This window comes from Emericellopsis atlantica (genome assembly GCF_019669845.1).
Source record: "Emericellopsis atlantica unplaced genomic scaffold F5Z01scaffold_14, whole genome shotgun sequence".
Lineage (NCBI taxonomy): Eukaryota > Fungi > Ascomycota > Sordariomycetes > Hypocreales > Bionectriaceae > Emericellopsis > Emericellopsis atlantica.
Genome location: NW_025764716.1, coordinates 609078 through 629478, shown reverse-complemented (window position 1 = coordinate 629478; position 20401 = coordinate 609078). Strand labels below are relative to the sequence as shown.

General features: G+C 53.7%; 7 protein-coding genes and 1 non-coding gene across 8 annotated transcripts; 3 read left to right on the top strand and 5 right to left on the bottom strand.

The window, feature by feature from the left end:
• Positions 1-378: 378 nt before the first annotated feature.
• On the bottom strand, positions 379-1898 carry F5Z01DRAFT_656252 (beta-lactamase/transpeptidase-like protein). The gene has a single exon (XM_046263564.1). It carries the CDS (start codon positions 1591-1593, stop codon positions 391-393), a length of 1203 nt encoding a protein of 400 aa, XP_046118122.1. The 5' UTR covers positions 1594-1898; the 3' UTR covers positions 379-390.
• A 430-nt stretch (positions 1899-2328) lies between these two features.
• On the top strand, positions 2329-2410 carry F5Z01DRAFT_t54. The gene has a single exon. It is a non-coding gene; the product is annotated as a tRNA-Gly (tRNA).
• A 311-nt stretch (positions 2411-2721) lies between these two features.
• F5Z01DRAFT_622595 (uncharacterized protein) lies at positions 2722-10923 on the bottom strand (the record flags this gene model as incomplete). The annotated part of the gene is made up of 8 exons (XM_046261277.1): positions 2722-4223; positions 4272-6643; positions 7498-10088; positions 10135-10337; positions 10389-10454; positions 10506-10593; positions 10642-10698; positions 10753-10923. 8 exons carry the CDS (start codon positions 10921-10923, stop codon positions 2722-2724), a joined length of 7050 nt encoding a protein of 2349 aa, XP_046118121.1.
• A 157-nt stretch (positions 10924-11080) lies between these two features.
• Positions 11081-12195, bottom strand: F5Z01DRAFT_121166 (cupin domain-containing protein). Its single transcript, XM_046257483.1, has one exon. The coding sequence runs from the start codon at positions 12034-12036 to the stop codon at positions 11479-11481; it is 558 nt and encodes a 185-aa protein (XP_046118120.1). The 5' UTR covers positions 12037-12195; the 3' UTR covers positions 11081-11478.
• On the bottom strand, positions 12196-13755 carry F5Z01DRAFT_121161 (uncharacterized protein). The gene has a single exon (XM_046257482.1). The coding sequence runs from the start codon at positions 13417-13419 to the stop codon at positions 12355-12357; it is 1065 nt and encodes a 354-aa protein (XP_046118119.1). The 5' UTR covers positions 13420-13755; the 3' UTR covers positions 12196-12354.
• A 1133-nt stretch (positions 13756-14888) lies between these two features.
• On the top strand, positions 14889-15851 carry F5Z01DRAFT_656248 (Haloacid dehalogenase-like hydrolase-domain-containing protein). Its single transcript, XM_046263563.1, has one exon. It carries the CDS (start codon positions 14951-14953, stop codon positions 15707-15709), a length of 759 nt encoding a protein of 252 aa, XP_046118118.1. The 5' UTR covers positions 14889-14950; the 3' UTR covers positions 15710-15851.
• F5Z01DRAFT_656247 (uncharacterized protein) lies at positions 15852-16939 on the top strand. The gene has a single exon (XM_046263562.1). It carries the CDS (start codon positions 15889-15891, stop codon positions 16699-16701), a length of 813 nt encoding a protein of 270 aa, XP_046118117.1. The 5' UTR covers positions 15852-15888; the 3' UTR covers positions 16702-16939.
• Positions 16940-17228: 289 nt separating this feature from the next.
• On the bottom strand, positions 17229-18230 carry F5Z01DRAFT_687814 (uncharacterized protein; the record flags this gene model as incomplete). The annotated part of the gene is made up of 1 exon (XM_046266026.1): positions 17229-18230. One exon carries the CDS (start codon positions 18228-18230, stop codon positions 17232-17234), a length of 999 nt encoding a protein of 332 aa, XP_046118116.1.
• Positions 18231-20401: the final 2171 nt, after the last annotated feature.

Below are 20401 nucleotides of genomic sequence, written 5' to 3'. Positions count from 1 at the left end.
GATTTCCACAGACTTGCGGATGCAAATGTGGGAGTCCATGTGTATTTGGAAAGACGCGCATCGCCACCTTTTTAAGAACTAAACTCCGGTGGAATTGGTCCGTCAGCTATATTGCTATGCAAAAATCTGCAGTGTATCTTAATATATAAGCTTCTCCTATCTTGCCATTCACCCGCGACCCTGATTCGCTAACCTCTGTGACGTTGTGAGGATGGCCAATTAGCATTACCCATCAACCCTCAGTCTTCGTGTTTCGGACAGGAGTCTTTATATCGCTATCATTGCCATACACACCGCTCACAGGACGCAGTGCACAGATTAGCATGTTGTTTATGAGGCGTCTGTATCAGTGAACAGAATTTCACCAGATATAATGGAGGGTTTGACAGTCTATACACTAGGAGCTAATGATCTACCGGTACTTTCTTCTTCCTGCAATGCCCTGGCCACCTCGAGAACGAAATCGACATTTCCAACCAGCAGATCTGGATGGTGATGGTGATGCCCCGACTGCGTGACAATGACCGTGTCCAGACCAGGGATTATATGGATTGACTGTCCATATATCCCCACTGCTGCGAAGGCCCCAAGCTCAGCCAGTATCCCCGTCCTTCCATCCCTTTGAGGTGTCCACCAGCCAGTCTGGTAATTGAAGCCTCCCACTTCCTCATCCAATGGGCCCGGTGGTCTTACATATATACTCGCGTTTGCGGCCGAGATGTCCTTGAACCACCCTTCTGGCACTCCTGGACCCCCCTTGCCATCCATGTTGTTGAGAATGGACCGGCCAAACCGAGCCATGTCCAGCAGCGTGACCGATAATCCACCGTGGCCATCTACTTGGCCAGCACCGGTGTGTCGAATGTAGCCATCATATTGCATCCCAGCCGGCCACCAGATCTTTTTGCCGAGGTACTCGTGAAAAGGTTCCCCCAGAGCCCTTGAGATGCACGTGGTCAAGACGTAGTAATTAGGGTTGTAGTACTCAAATCTCTCCCAGGGCTTGGCGATCTTCTGGAACGTCTTCAGCCAGTTCAATACCGCATCTGGGTTCTTCGATGGATAAATATCCTTCGCAAAATCCGGTTGGGGAGCGTTCATCGGTTCGTGTACGCCCGACGACATGTTGATGAGTGCTAGCAAAGGAACATCCGCCCAGGCCGTATCCTTCAGTTCGGGAATGTATTTATCAACACGATCGTGGATGCTCAACTTCCCATCTCGATGCGCGATCCCCAGAACGGTACTAGTGAAGGATTTCGTGCACGACTGGATGTCATTTCTGGATGATGGGCCATTCCCATGACGGTACTCTTCGAGGCGGATTGATCCGCCCTGGACGACTGCGCAGCCGGTAATTACATACTCTTCCAGGAAAGCGTCGACATGCTCCTTGGGGAGTAGCGGACTCAAAGATTCGTCTCTTTTGAAAGTGCGAAGATATGATCCATGGCGAAGCTGCGCAGTGCGGCTGTAGAATGTCTCTTCACGTTGACGGTAAAGGAGGGGCGCATGTTGCGCATCAGCAGGGTCGAGCGACGAGAGGCTAAAAGCCTGGACTAGGTTGGGCTTGGATGGCCCTCTGGAACCCATTGTCGATTCTTGACAGGATACAAAAGTTGCAAAACCATCGATACACTCAAAACGCCAAGCCGTGCTGTGTCTTGAATTTGTGATTGCTCCATGTGATTTCGGATAGCCGCCGATCCATGACCGGACCCACAGAGGTGGGAAGAACGCTGTTCATCGTGGTGTACTGTAGCTGGTAGCTGCCGCTGTTGCATTAAGTATAAAGTATCAACCTTGGTCTCAAGATTTCTTTTCCATGCCTTCTCTTCTGACGTCAGGGACGAGAAATGCATAAACTTGACTGTTCTTGGCTACGTCGGCTGTCTTGCGTCTTGCTTGGCCCATATCCCATCCTTGCGCCTGGTGCAACCTACCCTGAAGATGTTCCCAGCAGGACGCGACTCGTGGGAAAGCTCACTTTGAATGTAATAGACCGTTCATAACACATTCTTAACAAATTGAATTGGTGGGGCTAATCTTTCTATCTCAGATGGATGCCAACAAGGCGGCACATGCATGTTCGTGTTGATGTATTTGTAGGGCTTCCATTTGGGGGGTCAAGCGACTCAAGCCTCCAGTCGTCATTGTCACACGCGGCCTGTGAGTAACAGCTTACTAGTCCAAACCCAAAAGACACGCACGGTTCTAATCTTAACCTCGCTTACCCAAAGCTTATTACCCTAACTTGACTTCTCACTATTTCTCGAGCTAGCCAGTATAGAGCACAAGTTTGAAGCAATTTTCATCAAAACCCAAGACGCGTGATTGGTTTAGTGGTAAAATTCTCCGTTGCCATCCGAGCAACGTCGGGGAGCCCTGGGTTCGATTCCCAGATCACGCATTCTTTTGCCGACCGAGATGGTTTTCTATTTTTCTCGCCCGTTGATTTTTTTGATCAAATTCACTCACTAGTAAAGTACCGGTAGTGCGATTGGCTGACTTGCGCTTGGCGTCAATGTTAAAACAGACTTTCATGCTTAATGCCATTTGTTTACTTTCTGCATTCAGGGGTAAGACGATTCTGTCTCGACAAACCTCCAGCGACTCTGCACAAAACAGGACCCAAATCCAACACCGCCCTGCAATCGCACTAACAATGAATCCTCACAATTTGCGCCATTCCCTGCAATCAAAGACACCAATATATCCCAATCAAAGGCCACCATGGTGACATGCCCCAAACCCACAGCGCTCGACGATAACCGCCGACAACTGCTGAATCGTCTTCTCACTCAGGATCTCGAAAACAGACACCTGCACATTGCAATTTGTGTACACCCAATTCCTCACCCCGACGGCGACGAGCGAGTCGACGCCATACGCACTAGGCTGCTTTCTAGGGTCCATTTCCTCGAAGAGCATGTTCATCGCCTTGGCCAGCGTCTGCATCAGGCCAGTGCAGACGACCTCTTTGGCGACAGAAACATCGAGATCCTGGCGAAGAAGAGACTTGATATTCGTGTTGGATGTGGCGGAAGGGCCCTCCTCGAGATTGGTAGGCGGCATGTCCACCAGGTTGAGATAGCTGTACATCGCCGTCCGACTCCAATATGGGTCGGCAGGCTTGTTCTGACGAATGAGACCGCCGGTGCCGATACCGAGAGTGACCTGCGGTGGCATGGGCACCCCGGGCAGTGTTTCCATTGTGATGGCATGCTTGATCACCTGCAGAAAGTGGTCGTGGCTAATCCCGTAAAACCCATTCGCGAGGAGCTTGTTCAGTAGATTCTCGTCATCAGCCAGCATACCAGCGCCCAAAATTGGTCCAAGGTCAATGGCGACAGCATTCTTGCCTTTGAGACGGAGGTTCCGCGCCAGTGCGTCTTGGAAACAATTGCCAGCGGCATAGTTGGCCTGGCCACGGTTACCCACCACACCAGCGGCGCTGGCCAGAAAAACGAAAAAGGGGTCGTAGTTGGCGGCGTATGCAGCATCAACAAGATTTTTCGAACCAGGCACCTTGGGCATGAGCGCATCTTCCCAGTCGTCCAATGTCATTTTGTCAAACATAGCATCGCGGATCACAGCCACACATTGAAAGATACCCTTGGCAGGGGGCATTTCCCAACTGATCCGCGAGGTGAACAAATCGACCATGCCCTTGTCAGAGGAGATGTCCATGGGATAGACCCTGACACGCACGCCGCGTCTTCTGAGGTGAGCGACAAATTCCTGTCTCACCGGGGTCTCCGCACCGCGGCGCGAGAGAAACACGAGGAATCGCGCGCCATTTTCCGCCAGAAGCGTGGCGATGCTGCGACCCAGCCCCCCGAGCCCACCGGAGAGCAGGTACGTGCTCTTGGGGTCAATCGTCTCCTTCAGTGTCCTTCCCTTGACGCGCGACTGATCATTGCTGCCGCTGGTTGGCTCGCTGCGCAAGGTGATTGTGACACTATCGAGGCTGGGTGACTCTCGAAGCTGCGTCAGGGAGTCTGGAGTGTCGGCCATCTCAAAGGTGCGCTTCCCCTCACAGACGATATCGCCACAGCTTGCTATTGCCTGGTATGTATCGAGGAGGAGATCGGCTACAAAGTCGGGCGCCTCGCTTAGAAGGTTCTCAAGATCGAACTTGACGTACGTGCTGTTGGTCGGAAGCTTGACAGGCGTCGTTCCTCGGCCGGTGGTCTGATGTTGAACATGCACAATGGCACCGCCTAGAGAGTTAGTAGAGTCCGAAGATCAATGGCGATAGAGATGCTTACCAGGCTTGACACATGCAGCGGTTAGCTCGATCGAGCTTGGACTGGCGTGTAAAACCACATCCATCCCTTTTCCGTTGTTGCGTTGTTTCAAGATGTCGCTCAACTCCACGGAGCCTGCCTCCAGTATTCGCTCCGAATCGACACCAATGCGTCGCAAAGCCTCCTTATTCCTAGGAGAATCTTTGTTGGCAATGGCAAAGAAAGCTTTGACATTGAGCTTCTCGCACAGAGAGAATGCTGGCAGGCAATATCCAACGCCACCTGAGATCAGCGCCGAGGAATTTTTGGGCGTTGAAAGAGACATGGATCGACCAGGCATCTCAAGCTTCCCGACGTGACAGAGCGCATAGAACGCGGTCAGGGAGCTCGAAGCGGTGAACCCAGCCAGGTCCGCCAGCACAAAGCGTGCATCAACATTGACCAGAGTCTTGAGCGAGCCGTTTGGCACAAGGGCGACAACCTTGTCACCAATCTTGTGGTGACGACTGACGTTGCTTCCCGTGTTCGTAATCGTGCCGCGTAGGTCTCTTCCCAGCTCAGAGGAAGTAGACTGCCCCAGTGCAATTTCCACATCTCGATGATTGAGCTCGGCCTGCTCGAACTGGATCTGAACCTCGTGCGACTGAGGTGCTTGTACTTCATACTCAAAGAGTTTCACCGAATCCCTGGATGTCCCAGCCTTGACCATTTCAACTTTCACGCCTTTAACAGGCTCAACAAGTGAGGGGACAATCTCGTCTGTCGCACCGTTCTCGATGATCTGGTTGAGGCTCTGGATAGGCACAAGCCGCGGAATGTACAGCTTGCCATCGGCTTCGGAGAACTCCGTCTCCTTGGGCTCCATGTGCTGATCGTCGCCAATCTCGCAAAACGTCATCAAAAAGATTGTTAGGAGCATAGCAGCGATGCTTCCATCAGACAGACTGATTTCCATACCAAGATCCAAAGTAACGAAGAGCTTGCGTGGATCTTCCGACATCAAGGTGCGCGCAAGTCCTATGATAGGAGCTACCAAAGGGGCTTGCGGATCCTTGTTGGCGCCGCATGTGATCCAGATAATGCCCTTGGCATCCGCATGCACATGTTGAAAGAACTCCAATTCGCGCTCGTCCCAGACTTGCACGAAACCAATGAGGTCGGTCTGCGCATGCAAGTCGAAGAGGGGAACGACGACTTTGTGTGCCAGGGCTGCACGGTTCTCCATGGCCTTTCCGAGAGGCATTGACGAGACTTTGTAATCGTAGTCACCTTCTCCCTGACAGTGGGAGAGTCCCTCGATGAGGGACCGAGCAAGTTGCTCATGCCCATCGTGATGCAGAAAGACCAGTTCGACTGGGGCGGCGGTCATGTATTTCCCGGGGATCCGTGTCATGACAGCGTTGTGATCCAGCAGCAGATTTTGCTGAGAGCCGGCGGGTGTTCCCACAACCCACCCGCCTGACTTCGCGAATCTCTGGTACTGCATAGGGTCTATGTCAGGCAAGGTGCTGACAATGATCATGTGGTACTTTTGGTCGGAAGCGATGGCATCAAGTGAGGTGTACTCGACATATGGCTGCACGCGCGTCCCCCCGAGAATCCTTTGCAGTGACTGAGAAGTAGCACTAGTTGAATCGACAATGCTGTATCTGGCCAGCGTCGGCACCGGCATAGACTCGGCTGCAACACTCTCCAAGATGTCCAGAGTGCCGGAAATAGAGCCCCCAATCTGCAGTATCTCCAGGGCAGGATGCTTGTGACCCAGTAGTTCGAGCCGCTCGCCCAAGGTCTGAGCTTGCGCAAACGTCGCATCTTCCTTCCAGATGATTTCGGTGCAAAGGTTGTGATGGTTCGGGAGGAATGACTCGGTGGCAAGTGGCGTCTCCTGAAGCGCGGTAAGGTGCAAGCCTTTGATGACGACTTGGAGGCAACTGATCCCATCGAGGGACATTGTGATATCAGCCTTGGCGTTGCCGACACCTAGGCGCTGCGCTGTGGATACTCCTTTGAAGTGGGTGCCTTTGTCGTTTTCCAAATTTGAAGACACAAAGATGCTTTCGATAAAGGTGGGAACCATCGGCACACTGTCGATCGCGAACAGGGTCTGGATCATCGAGTCCAGAGTGGCTGGATGAATCAAGTGCGGGTACTCAAATTTAGCTGGCATCTTGGACCTTGTGTTCGGGATCTGGACCATGGAACCACAACTGTTGGCGTTCTTCCGCAACTCGACGATGTTTCGGAAGAGAGGGCCATAGTTCATGCCGACGGTGTCGAGCTTTTCGTACAGCTGGTGAGGAACCACCGCCTCGAGATCCTCCTGTTCCATGAACGTGTCATATTGGTCGGGTGTAGATTCATCGGAATCGAGATCGTCCCCGGGGGATCGCATGCTAACGTCATCGCGTTCACTTGCGGCCATACGAGCAGCTGTTGGTGCAGATGAGTTGGCAGGATCTGACGGAAGAGCTGGCTCCCCGGCGGCAGACATTTTCGAAGGAAATGAAGGGGACTTCAACTGAGTGAGACGCGGAATGGAGGTGTTGTAAAGGAGCTGTTGTGTTGTGGGATGGCAACAAGGAAGGGGCAACAAGGAAGGACTGGACGCTCCTACCTAAAGTACTGCAGTACGTCCAGGGGTAAGTTAGTGCTAAATGAGAACACTGCACTCAGCCAACAGTTGTTGAAAGATGACTACTTGCGACTACTTGTAGTTAGGCTCGGCTCTGGCGCAGCTCAGATTGAGCTCAGCCACCGGTCAACCAAGTGACTCGGACTGTTTGTGTACGCTTGTCGCTGTACACAAAGAAACATGAGCGTGTTTGTAACACCAGATCTGCACCGATGGAAGCGAGAGCCTCCACAGATTCCCATCGAAAAGATTGTCCAGCTTTGCACTTTTAGACTGCGTCCAGACAAGCGCGTTCGGTGGTCGAGGCCGACTGGAGCTTGCCAAGTCGCACGACAAGGGCACCGTAGACTGTGCTTTGTGCGGAAGTCTGGGGAGCCTAGGGTGTTTGTTAGACAAGGTAGAAAGGACATGAATTAAGGATTCGCGCGGAGTTGAAGGCTTGGTTTTCTTGATTTTGGGAGCGCAAGCGTATGTCTATGAAGTTGGTCTAACTAGGTTGTACTGTATACAATTTGTTGAAGTGTTTAAAAGAGTTGTTGGTCTCTTCTGCTTCAACATTGTCTCACCTACTGGGCTATCCCATTCTCCATCTAGACAGATGTATTGTAGTGAAACCGCAAACAACCAGTGGCATGCTGCTCCCAAGGACTATCCAGCAACTTGGAGTAGATTGCAAAAGACCAGGAACCAGCCACGTCGTCACCTTGATCACCGGTTTCCCGCTTGATGTTGAGCGCCACCTCCAAGCCATGAGCGGTCTGCGGCACGATCATGGCTTTGATGATGCGCACATCGACAAGCTCGTATCCTTTCAGATTCTCTTGCCCCGTCGCCATCTGCTTCGCGGCCTCCAGCACCATGGTCACCATGCCAGCCGCTGGGTACACGATTGTCTTTTGGACTTGATGGTCTTGGATCCAGGGGTTCTCGGAAAGGCGCAGGAACCCACGCCAGCGAGGCTCAAAGGGGATCGAGTCGGCGGTGGGTGCGCCTATGAGATCTTGGCGGGGAAAGGCTCGAAAGCGGTTGGCGACGCCGAGATGGGACTCGAACCAGTATGACTTGCTGTGGTTCCACGGGTACGATGGCAGATCTGTCAGGCACTTGATGTCGGGCCCACGGGGCTCGAAAGGGTAGAGGTTACAAATTTGAAGGGATTGGCCGCGCAACCACAAGTTCCCTAGCAAGTTGAGGAAAGATTCGGGGCCAGTCGACTGCTTCTCCAGAATGGAAAACAACACTGGCTTGGAGGAACGTTGGACGTCATCCAGAATGTCAATGGTGGGCCTTCGAAGCGTGGTACGGGGGCCGAGCTCGATGATCACGTCGGGGACGTCCACGATCGAGTTCATCATTCGTAGCACGGCAAACCAGTAGATAACGGTATCTGTCATATTCTTCGCCCAATACTTCCCGTCGAGAAGGGATGGATCGACAGGCTCGCCCGTCACGGACGAGAACATTGTAGCCTTGGCCTGCCTGCCTGGTCGAAGATGCTGGAGTGCTTCCTTGTAGTCGGCCTCGACGAGCTGCATGTGCCGGGAGTGGTAGGCGGTAGACACGGCGAGCACCTTGTGCAGGATTTTTCTCTCCTTGAGATCCTTGGCGATGGCCTCAATCACCGCACGGTCGCCCGACAGGGTCACGGAATCCGGACTGTTCATGCACGCAATTTGGCAATCATGAGCTGTCTTGTCCAAGTAGTGTTCTGCAACTATCGGCGACAAGGCGATAGCGATCATTCCGCCTTGGACGGGGGGCGTCTTTGAGTTGAGTAGGGTTGTACATTGACCTCGGTGGTACGCCACTTCCCAGGCCTGTTGCTTGGTGAGTGCCCCTGAGGCGTATGCGGCGGCAATTTCACCAGAGGAGTGCCCAATGACCTGCTGGGGACATATGTCCATGGACGCGAGCAAGTCCACCAAGGCTACCTGTAGTGCTGTCGTGGCAGGCTGAGCAATCTCCGGGTCGGAAATACGGGATTGCTCACTTGGTCGGTTGAGCTCTTCCCAAAGATTGAAGCTGCTGCGCAACTCGGTTTGCATGTACTCGGATGCAGCCTTGAGGCTCTTCAGGAAGACTGGGTAGATGATCAAGTCTAGGCCCATTCTAGCCCACTGTGCGCCCTGTCCCGGGAAGACAAAGCACAGGCGAGGCGTCTTGGCTGCTGACGAGCGGATGATCTTGCCTGGCTGGAATGTTTTCATCTGGGTTTGCAAGTCGGACTTGGAGCTGGCCACCACAAAGCCCTTCCACTCCATGGTCGATCGGCGGTCGCAGAGAGTGTACGAGTAGTTGCGCAAGAACGCTGCGTCATCTTGGCCCTGGTCTTGCTGCACATATGGCAGCTGTGACTGAATGACTCGAGTCACACCAAGCTTCTCACAGGATGAGAAGCAAAAGATGTTGGGTCGGGGCTCTTCGGAAACCATATCGTCTGTATCAGGGTCGGACGCGCGGTCGATAAGCATGTAATCTTCAGCGAGGTCTCGAGAGGCCCGATAACTCTGGGCGTCATCCAGAATGACGTGTGCATTTGTACCGCCGAATCCGAAGCAGTTGATGCTTGCTCGACGAACGCCGGGCAACGGCCACTCCATGGTCTCCATGGGCACCTTGACTTTCCACTTTGTAAAGTCAATGTCTGGATTCGGGGTCTCGTAGTTGATGTTCGGGGGGATCTGCCCTCGCTCGACGGCCATCACGGCCTTGATCAGGCCGGCGATGCCAGCGGCGCCTTCCAGATGACCAATGTTGGGCTTGACGGATCCCACAATGACTGGCGAGTCTTCGCTCCTGGTGCTCGCGATGGTTTCCGAAATGGCCTTGAGCTCACGCCAGTCACCAGCTTGTGTGCCTGTGCCGTGGCATTCGACGTAGCCAGTGTCCTGAAAGTCGAGCCCCGTGGATTCGTAAAGGGCCATGATGTTGGCCACCTGGGCCTCTTTGCTTGGAAGGGTGATGCCCGTGGTGCGTCCGTCTTGGTTGAGTCGTGTGCCGCGGATGACGGCGCGGATCGGATAGTTGCCGCGTATAGCATCAGATATGCGCGTCATGACGACGACCCCGACTCCTTCGCCTCGGCCGTATCCGTCGGCGCGCTCGTCGAAAGTGAAGCATTTGCCATCTGGACTCAGAAAATTGAGTGCGGTCATCGGCATCATGGTGTTGGGCGTCAGGATCAACCCTGCACCAGCAGCGATAGCCTGCCTGTTGTTAGAACAAGACAAAAAGACTTTGTGAGAATCTTACCAAAGACGTTTCTCTGCTTCGTAGGCTCTGCGCTGCCATGTGCACCGTCACAAGGCTGCCACTGCACCCTGTGTCGACCGTTATGCTGGGGCCATGGAAGTTGAAGGCGTAGGATATGCGATTGGCCATGATGGCGATGCCGTTGCCGGTGGCCGCGTACTGTGGTGCCCAATCTGGATCTCGAAGGCAGATCTGTTCGTAGTCTGAGTGTGTTAGCAACGCGTGGTGAGGACACCGCATGAGCTAGGACACACCCTTGACAAATGAACCGACGTAGACCGCGGCGTCAGTGCCTTCAACGTCCTCCTTTTTCATCCCGGCTTTTTAAAGTCAGTGCTGATGGCCTCAGAGGACATACAAGCAGGATTCACCATTTTCGAGGGCCTCGTAGGACGTTTCGAGTAGGAAGCGCTGCTGGGGATCGATAGCGGCCGCTTCATCAGCGCCGATATTGAAGAACTAGGTCTAGGTCAGCAGTGGTGCCAATCGTAAAGAAAGCTTCCATACAGGAGCATCGAAAGCTGCAACTTTTTCTTTCAGGAAATGCCCGCCCCGGAACGAGATCTGCTGACAGTCAGTCTGCTGCTGCCAACGAGATCGATAGTATGTGATTCTTACGCTTCCGAGTCGATCACCACTGGGGTGATAGTACCCGTCAATGTTGAGGCGATCTTTGGGAAACTCGGACCATTGCGATTCGCCCCGTTCAAGAACCTTCCACAGCTTTTCTGGCGAGGAGGCATCTCCTGGAAAGCGCACGCTGAGGCCGATGATGGCGATATCCTCCATTGAGCTGGGTGGTCTGCTTCACGGGCAGTAATCAATAGGGCGGAAGGGAAGCAAAGAGAAGCAAAGAGAAGTAGAGGAACAGCATTCCAAGTCGAACAAGGTGTGTGAAAGGGAAGGAAGCTGCGTTCGTGCGTGTTCGGAAAGTTCAAAGAGTGACAAAGACGCTGTTGCCACATAGGCAGCTTGCCCGCTGTGCAGGCAAGACGACTACCATGAACTCACATCATGAACCCACACCATCATCGCATCTTGGCCGCGTTTGATTTTCTTCATTCGACTGGTCGTGGGTGCGGTAATCCTACTGGCTGCGCCTGACCAGCAACTCATCTGATCGAGGACATGTTGAGGGACGCGATGAAAACAGAGAGGTTGCCGAGCAAACAAGTCCCCAGTGTATAACCTCGGGGTATATGCAAGATATACCGGTGCACGTTTGCTTGTTCGGAATTATTGGTATGTTTGCTTGGGCAGGCATCAATATTGCGCATGCTCGCATCGCAAAAGTCGGCCTTCGGGAAGCAAATCAGTCTTCTTACATTAGGCGTAACCTTGTAATCAATCCCCATACAGCGCTGGTCCGTCGTCGCCATAAACGGGATCCCTCTCGAACCAGCTCAATTCACCGATCTCCTTCACCTTTTCCTCGTCGTATGGACCCCCATAGCACATGTCCCACTGCTGGCTGTTGACAGGGTAGCTGCCCACCATGGCGAATGCACCGCTTTCATCGTGCAAGAGGCGATGGCTCACGCCAGCGGGTATGACAACCACATCACCGGGCTCGACTGTCGGCTCTACTCGGCCAGGGTTCTCTTCTCCGCCAAAGTTGAGTTGGGCGCGTCCGTCGGTGACGACCAGCACCTCGTGCGTCGTGCTGTGGAAGTGTGTCTTTGTGTACATGGAATAACGCCATTGGGGACTGACGACGCCGACGGCTGTCAGGTGCTGCTCGACGGAATACGGGTTGACGGGCTGTTGGAAAGCGCCATGATAGATGAGCAGTGGACGATGCGATATTGACGTGTTGGGGATAAAACCATGTGCTGGTATCTGGTGACGAGATGTTGTCAAGGCACGCAGGGGTGTGATTGATGCGCTCGACTTGGGCAACATGGTGGCTGCGGCGGGTGTTTGGCGTTGACAGCGGCATCTGAGGCTGCGCTGGACATTTTGATGTATCGGTAAGTAAGGATGGGCTGGATGATGATGAGTGAGGTCACTGCGGGATCTGCATTTGCCACCCAGTCTCCAACATTGACACCTTCAAGACATGACACTCTCAACACCACGACCCCAACTGAACCAAAAAATTTGAAGAGAAGACAAGTCAGGAAATCTAGGTCTAATTCTAACATGGACGACAAATATTCCGCCGAAAGCATCGCTGGTCATGATATACATCATCTCTCACCACCTTCGGATCTCTCCCCCTCAGGCCTCACCATCAGCCACTGCCTTCTTCCACGACTCGGCGATCGCTGTCCAGTATTGCTCAGCATGCAGCCTCATGTGTCCAACATGGCCTGAGCCCTCAAACACCTCGACGTCCACCTTCCATCCGAGCTGCTTCGCCTCGGCGGCATGCACCTCAATGTCCTCATAGTTGATGAGGTCGTCCTCCTTGCTGTACATGTACAGTTTCCGTGCGCCAATGGCCTCCCACTCTGTGTTGAGGGCCGCCTTTCTGCTCCACCCGCCCGCGCTCTCGCGCCCGGTCGCCTGCTCGACCAGGTTGTTGATAAAGAGGAAGATAAGGAAGATGCCCTGCGTGACGACAAAGGGCCAGGGAAAGAACTTGGCCATGCCCAGCGACATGGCGCGCGACCAGCGCTTCAGGTTATCCCATGTGATGGCGACGCTGCCGGGCGTCGAGTCCATGACGAAGAGGGTGTGGGGGAAGGGCCTGCTGTAGAGATCCTTGAAGCGATTGATGGTGGCGGCATAGTTGACCGCGCCCGTGTTGGACATGGTGTGGACAAGGATGCGACGGCGGCAGCTGTCGTCGTCCTGGGCGCCGTCCGGGAAGAGCTCCTGCACCACAGGGGCCATCTGCAGCGAGCGCTCGGCGAGCGTGCTGAACATGGCCTTGCTGATGGGCGAGAGGACGACAATCTGCTTGGCCGCGGGGTAGAGTGCCTGGAAGCCGTCGGCGTACTTGACGACGTGCTTGGGGACGCCGTCGCCCCAGCCGTAGACGAGCACGACGTCGGGGTGGTCGGGCGCGGGCGTGACGGCGGCATCGCCTGCGGGCTCCCGGACAAAGACCTGATCGGATAGGGGCTTGAAGCCGGGGAAGGCGGGTGCCTTGGCTGCTGCGGCTGGCATGGTGACCTTCTTGTGGATGCGCTGGCGTAGTCGCAGCGTGAGGAAGATGGCGATCAGAAGGCCGGCAAGGTGGCTCTTTTGCGGACGCCGAATGGACTGTGGGAGGATGGCCTGGACATTTTGCATCAGCGTCCGTGGTATTAATGTACTTGCGCCACGTGTGTTGGTCATTGTGAATGCGGAAGAAAATGAATGAGTGAGTGGGCGGATTGGTGAACCAGCTGGTGAGCAAAGGCTCTTAATTCGACAGGATCTCGCGCGCGCGCAGGGGGGAGGCTGGCTTACGTAGGTCAGGGACGGATTTTTAGGAATCAGCAGTAATTAACCAGTCTATAATAGTGGTAATCTTTACCAAGTACGCCTGTGTATATATATAGTCTACACGCGCAGTCCAACCAACCAGCTTAATTTTTTCTCGCCTGAACCAAGAAACGCGAACAAGGTGCTAACCAGAGAATGTTGAGTTTTCTCGCACTCGGACACGCAAGGACTGACTCTTACAGGCACAAACCGACGGGATTGATAAGTCTCCGGACGCCTGACGGAGAAAAATGGCTGTTTTAAGCAATTCGACCGGCGTAAAAGTGGGTGTCCGTCGCGGAATGCCGAGGCATCGCTTTGTTTCGATGTCCCAACAGTTTTCAACGGTTTCTTATGCGTACGTCATGCGTGAGGATGGATAACAAGCTTGAGCGACAAGAGTTATTCCATGCGCGGTCTTGAGCGTGGTGCGATTTTGTACCTGAACCTTACCATTTGCAAGACTGTTGATCTGACCCAGCAGAGACAGGAGTGATGCCGGGTAAGTCAAAACTCCTTGATCCCAAGGAGGTTTCCACGATCATTGTGTACATGCCAGGTATTCCAAAGCTCAAGGCGTAGTCAAGCTATTATTGCCACCAATTGAACCCCATTTTCGATGGTCATATCGTACGGTTGGTCTATGAGCCCCGGCCGGACCTCTTGCGGATCACCATGCATCTCGGAACCCTATTACGTGGGGACAGTCCGGCTCAGCGGCATGTGTACGGCGGACTGTCACGGGCTTCACAAGTCGCCTTGCCATTAAGAGTCCAACGATGCCTGGCATCGTATGTGAAGAACTTTGGTCCCAAAATTGGATCAATATCGTGCTGCAATATCTTCGAAACATATGAAGCTGGTGAAATTGACTCAAATACAACCAAAGCCCGCCAACGCGTTTGTACTACGGCAACGTTCACTTCAGTCATACGCATCAGATATCAAAGATAGATTCTCTCTCAACTCACTCATTTTTGCCTTCATTCCCAGCCATTAGCAATCATGCAAGGCATAGAGCCAGACCTAGGACCAGGTCAAGACGAGGCGGCAGACAGAAGAGGTCCAGGGTAGGCTAAAGACCATGATTTCCGTCAGGTTACTATAGACTGGACACAGAACACCAGGTAAAACACATGAAAGCGAATTTAGGATGGCGAACAGGTGGTCGTACATCAATCAGCCATCGTACAGTCACGCCAGCCGCGAACCTGATGCCGCTTCATGCACATCGGTACTCTATTACGTGGAACCGGTCCGGTGTAGCGGCTCCGTCCGGTGGCATCTACCGGCCCGGCCCCCGCATCCGTCCTCTTATACGTGCCTCATGCCATTGACGCCCTCAACACAAACGGCCAGAAACATCACAACCTCTTCCTTCTCCGCCCCCCAGAACACCAAAATGTCGCGCCTTACTGACTTCAAACTCCTCTGCTTCGACGTCTACGGCACCCTCATCGACTGGGAGACTGGCGTGCTCAACGCCTTGCAGCCCCTCCTCCTCTCCGCCCACAATGCCACCTTTACTCGTGGGAAACTCCTCACCGTCTACCACGAGTGTGAGGCTTCGCAGCAGTCTGAGACCCCGGACATGAAGTATCAAGACCTCCTGGCCACCATCCTCCCCCACGTCGCCTCGAAGCTGGAACTCCAGGCACCAAGCGACGAGCAGTGCCAGCAGTTTGGCGCCACCATCGGCCAGTGGCCTGCCTTCCCTGACAGCGTCGACGCGCTGCAGAGACTGGGGAAGTACTACAAGCTCGTCGTGCTCTCGAACGTGGACGTCGAGTCGTTCCGCAAGAGTCTGGCCGGACCCCTCGCCGGCGCGCATTTCGACGCCATCATCACTGCGCAGGACGTTGGGAGCTACAAGCCCGACCAGCGTAACTTTGAGCACATGCTTCGCGTAGTTGGCGACAAATTTGGCGTTACAAGGGAGCAGGTGCTGCAGACGGCGCAAAGTCAATTCCACGATCATGAACCTGCCAGGAAGCAGGGCATCAAGTCGAGTTGGATTTATCGCCCGGGCGCGGCCATGGGCAACACGGGCGGTGAGATTTACGATTGGAAGTTTGCGACGCTGGGCGAGATGGCGGATGCTCTGGAGAAGGATTTGGCTGGATCAGATGTGTGGACATTGGTTGATGGTCTCCCCGAATAAGCTCAAGAGCTTGTTGTTTTAGTCCTCGGAAAGCCTGTTCTTATCTCGAGATTGTGGTCCATGAATCTGTCTCAAGAGAAAACTCAAACTTTGTGTGTTAACAAGTATATATTCAGCGCTCGTCGCCCATTCACCGAGCTTGACTGTCATCCACCCGCCGCCATCAAGGATACCTTACCATGATGATGTTGCAACACACAGCCGCGCTGCTGCTTATACTGCTATGCACTATAGCCACTCTCACGCGCGCCCAGTGCACGCTGCTCGACAGCGTCCATATCCCCTCCGATCGGGAGGTCAGCGACTGGTTCACCAGAACCATCCTCGGAAAAGAGCCTGACTACTCAGTGCACTACAGCATCCCAGCCGGCCATCCATGGCACACCACGACGGTCGAAGTCTGCCAGGACATGCCAGACCCGGCCGTCTGCCAGGTCCTCCACTACGACGTGCCGTCCCAGTACGTGCCAACCTGGTGGAACGGGCCCTGGTCGGTCGCGTTCCCCGTCTGGCGGAAGCAGAATGAGAAGAACCACCACTGGGAGCTATTCTTTGGCAACTCCAAAGGGGCCCACACATTCCACAAGAAGGACTTTCGCTTCAACACTGTTGTCAACAACGGCACGCACGACCTTCACGTCGCCCACACCGTCCACGCCTGGTACCACAAGCCCCAAGGCAAGGAAGTCACGCCCACCCGGGCGAGGCGCGTCCTCTTCTTCGAGTTCCAGGACGTCTCCGTCCGGCCTGTCGTGAAGCGGGTGAACGGGGGTTCTGTGGCCGTCCTGGGCGATGTGCTTCTTCAATGGAAGCGCAAAGATTGTCGACGGCGCATACCCATCTTCCGCATCGACCTGATCCAGGGCGAGTATCTGCACGGCGCGGAGACGAGAATAACTAATTTCCTCGGTGTCCCTTATGAGCATCGCTATTTTGTCAAGGAGGAGGTCCAAGAAGCCGAAGTTCCTATCATGGAAGTGGAAGGGTCTTAGCGATGGGCTGGGCTTGGCGTGAAGGACAGCATTTACATGAACAGTGGGAATAAATCATGAGATTTTAGCTACAGGCCATGAACATAAGCACCATTTTTTTCACATTTGTTTTCATTTGTCATAATATCTGCAGACTCATAGCTGGAGGTGTCCCTCAGTGAGTGATTTCGGCAAGAACTAAACTCAGTGAGAGGTGGCCTTTCGATAGATGTCGACCAATCCCTGAGTAGACCACCCCCATCAGAGACCATACATCCAAGTCGTTCCCATTCTGTTCTCTCAATCTCTCATAAATCTGACTCAAGGCCTTTGACAGAAACCTTACTGTCTTTGGCCTTTCGTTTCTGTGTCGGGGCCTCCAAATTGCCATGATAATCCAATTTCTCTCCGACATGCTAATCACCCCAGAGGCGGTCCATCCAAAACCCCCGTCTCTCTGACATGTAGATCGCATTCTTCTCGCACGGTAACAAAATATTTCCTGTGAAAAAGACATCACTGTGTCTTTCTGCATGGCACGCCTCAATAACTTAAGGGTGGATGAGGTACAAGTTCGTGCCCATCTTGTCCGCATGGCCAAGGGTCTCAATGTTGACGTCCGCGTTGAGAGTGATTTCAAAGACGTTGCCAGTATCACGCTTCCAAGTCTTGAACATCTTGAAGACGGTGCCGCCCTCAATAGTCAAGCCATCGTACGCAGCGGCGGTGCAGACCATGTCGCGCGTCGTGGTCATCTCGAAATAGTGCATGCCACCGTCCGACTTGGCCTTCCAGCGAAAGTCCTTGCAGGTCCTAGCATTCTCGATACCGGCGTGCGCGCAGAGGGCGCGAAGATAGGTGTCAACGAACTTGCGGTATAGGGGCGTCGCATAGGGGTCTTTGCCACGGGACACGGGGGCGGCGCCAGCCTGGGGAGGCTCTTCTTGGCTGATGATGAGGGCGTCTGCGTGCTTGAAGTTTTGCGCAAACGTGTGGATGCGGTCGAGGCAGAGGCCGTCCGGGACGCCGTAGAAGCGGGAGCCCAGGGCGAGGTACAGGCATGGCACCTTGATGTTGGCGAAGAAATCGTCGCCGTCTTCAAATGTGCCATACAGACCGTAGTTGGGCATGCCAGGGAATGTCTCCGTGGCACGCGTGACTTGGGTGTTGAGGGATGCGAGGTCCGAGACAAGGGGGAGATAGACGCAGGACTTTTTCTGAGTCTTGAAAGCCTCGACATAGGGAGCGTACAGGGTGGAGTTAATTGCACCGAGATGAACGATGGCTGTGCCGCTGGGGAAGCGCTTGACGACATCAAAGGCGGTCTTGTTGATGATCTCAATCTCGTCCTTTGCCTGGCACGAGGCGTCGCCTAGGCCATGGAATGATACCATGCCGGTTGTATGCATGATTTCGTGGGGAAAATCGGCCTTGTCGCGAAAGGCTTCGGGGAGCTGGGCGGCAGCTTCATGGGGAGTTTGACCTTGGCCGATGGTGATGATGCCGTGAGCATCGGGCTTGCAGCCGTCAAAGATGTCGTGAAAGTGCATGGTGCCGTTGATGCTGACCTCAGGGTCGTTGAACGACTCTTGGATGCTGTGCGTCACCCCTAGAGCAGAGGGATGCGAGAGAAGGTGGCTTTTCGTTGTATCTTGAAGGCTTGACAGTCTCCAACGCGGTCCCAAGGGTGATTGATAGCAGGAGAGCAACTGTCTGGTTGGTATGATGGATTGCAAGAGGGAAAGAAGAGAATCCAAAGTCAGGAGAGAAGAAACGTCCGAGATAATCAACTGAAGTCCCGTAGGCAACAGGTTTCGCGACGATTCACTGCAAGTCTATGGCCACGGCGTCGTCAATGTGATCACTAACACTACGAGAATGGAAACACATGATAACAATATAGTACACTCTACGCGTGGGTGAGCGATAGTATTGTTATTGTGGTTGTTGTTTTGGAAACTGTTAAGGCGTCTGGGGACTGTAGCATGGGCCCGTGACGGTTTTGAGGGTAGCAAGTTGGTCGGGGCTACCAAAGGCGTTCCGGACAATGTGAGTTGTTCATGTTCACTTTGTGACATTCTGTTCCTTTTATGTTCGTTGCCGTTGAGAACTGTTGCTAGATGTCTGGGATGGTGTCCTTGTGCCACGTTCACAACTGTCCTGTCGCCCGCTCACAATGGCGGCGAACAAGAAACATGAATTATTGAGCAAGACTAGGCTGATAAATGTTGGCACGGGTGTTCACTGCCTGGGACGGACATCCGAGGTCTCTTTTGGTACAATATCAAAATTCCATTGCCGAGTGCATAGTCAAAAGCTGTTCCATGATGGCCTAGCATAGAGAAAATAGCTGTCGAGGTTGGAGGTTTCGAGGCTGAAGTATTGTCTGTAACTGGAGCGGTTGCATCGAGTTGGCCATCTGTCGTCCAACGCAGCATCCGTAAGCCTATACACGGAAATGCGTCTCGTCTACATGCTATGCTCACTGCAAATACTGTTCAAAAGTCCTAAATCGTGTCTACGTAGGCTCTGGCTGACAAAGCGCAGGCCTTGGTGTACAGGTACATGAAGCTTGCGCTTTGTTCGTTGCAGATCAGTGTATCAGTTTTCGATGCGCAGCAGTTTTACTGTCTGTGTAGTAGATTCATTTATCCCTTGTTGTCTATGGGACCTGTTAAGGCGGGGACACTGACATACTAGACATAGCTACCAACGCAAGGCCATTTGAGGCAGCCGGCGACATGGTCTTCCCTATGGCAAGCACCCTTCAAGTGAAAAGCAGTATTTCTATCGTCAACTATGTGCTATCTAGGCGGCTCATCATTGCTGCTATCGATGGTTTCACTATAAAAGGAGAAAAGGGGTTTTTACGAGTTCGGTGCTCATCATATGTCGTGCAAACTCCATGGAAACAATATGACAAGCACTATCGCGAAGTGATCAAAGAAGTAATAGTCATCTCTTGGCCACCCTCTCCCGATGGCTTATCACAAGAGCGACAGTCGTCGATCTATGCGCGTCGGTGGGCGACGATCTGGAGGGGCAGCAGGCATATCAATCCTAGCCAGCGACATCTAGTCAGCTCGGATCAAGGCAGCCGTGCGTGCCGTGGGCGCTGCCTGGCAGTGTCTTCCGAGAAGAAGTCATGTCGAGCTCGTTCCGTTCCCTGGTTGCCCGCACAGTGTACAGCTGGTGTGTGTGGCTGCGGTGTCCCATGATGATGAGTTCACGTTGGCTTGGAGCACTTGTGTACGCACGTGTCTGGGTTTGCAGAACACATCCAAAGCGTCCGCCCTCCGTCGTCAAAGGCAGTGTCTCTCGTAGCAGCACACCAACGAGGATTGCAGATCGCTCTGACCACCCAGACAAAGGGCCCTGCGTCAACGCCTCGCCTCCATCAGCATCTTGTGTATGGCGTCTTAGAGCCGACGCCCACGAGGCTTGGGACCCGTGCAGCCGACACTCGGCTCCGATCTGACAAAGACGTCGAGGGTTCAAACTGGACCCTTGGATTCTCGAGTGACGTCTAGGCCATGCGCTATGATGAAAGCTCCGAAGGATCTGCAGCGCGCGCCGCCGCCTTCGATCGGTGTTCCAGAAGGGGCCAAGGCCCCTCTGTCCCTGAAGGCTAGGTATCTTATCGATAGGCCGCCTGCTTGCGATATGTCTGCGATAGTCGGATAAGGCTGTGATAAGCAGGCAGCCAAGCGTCACATCTTAA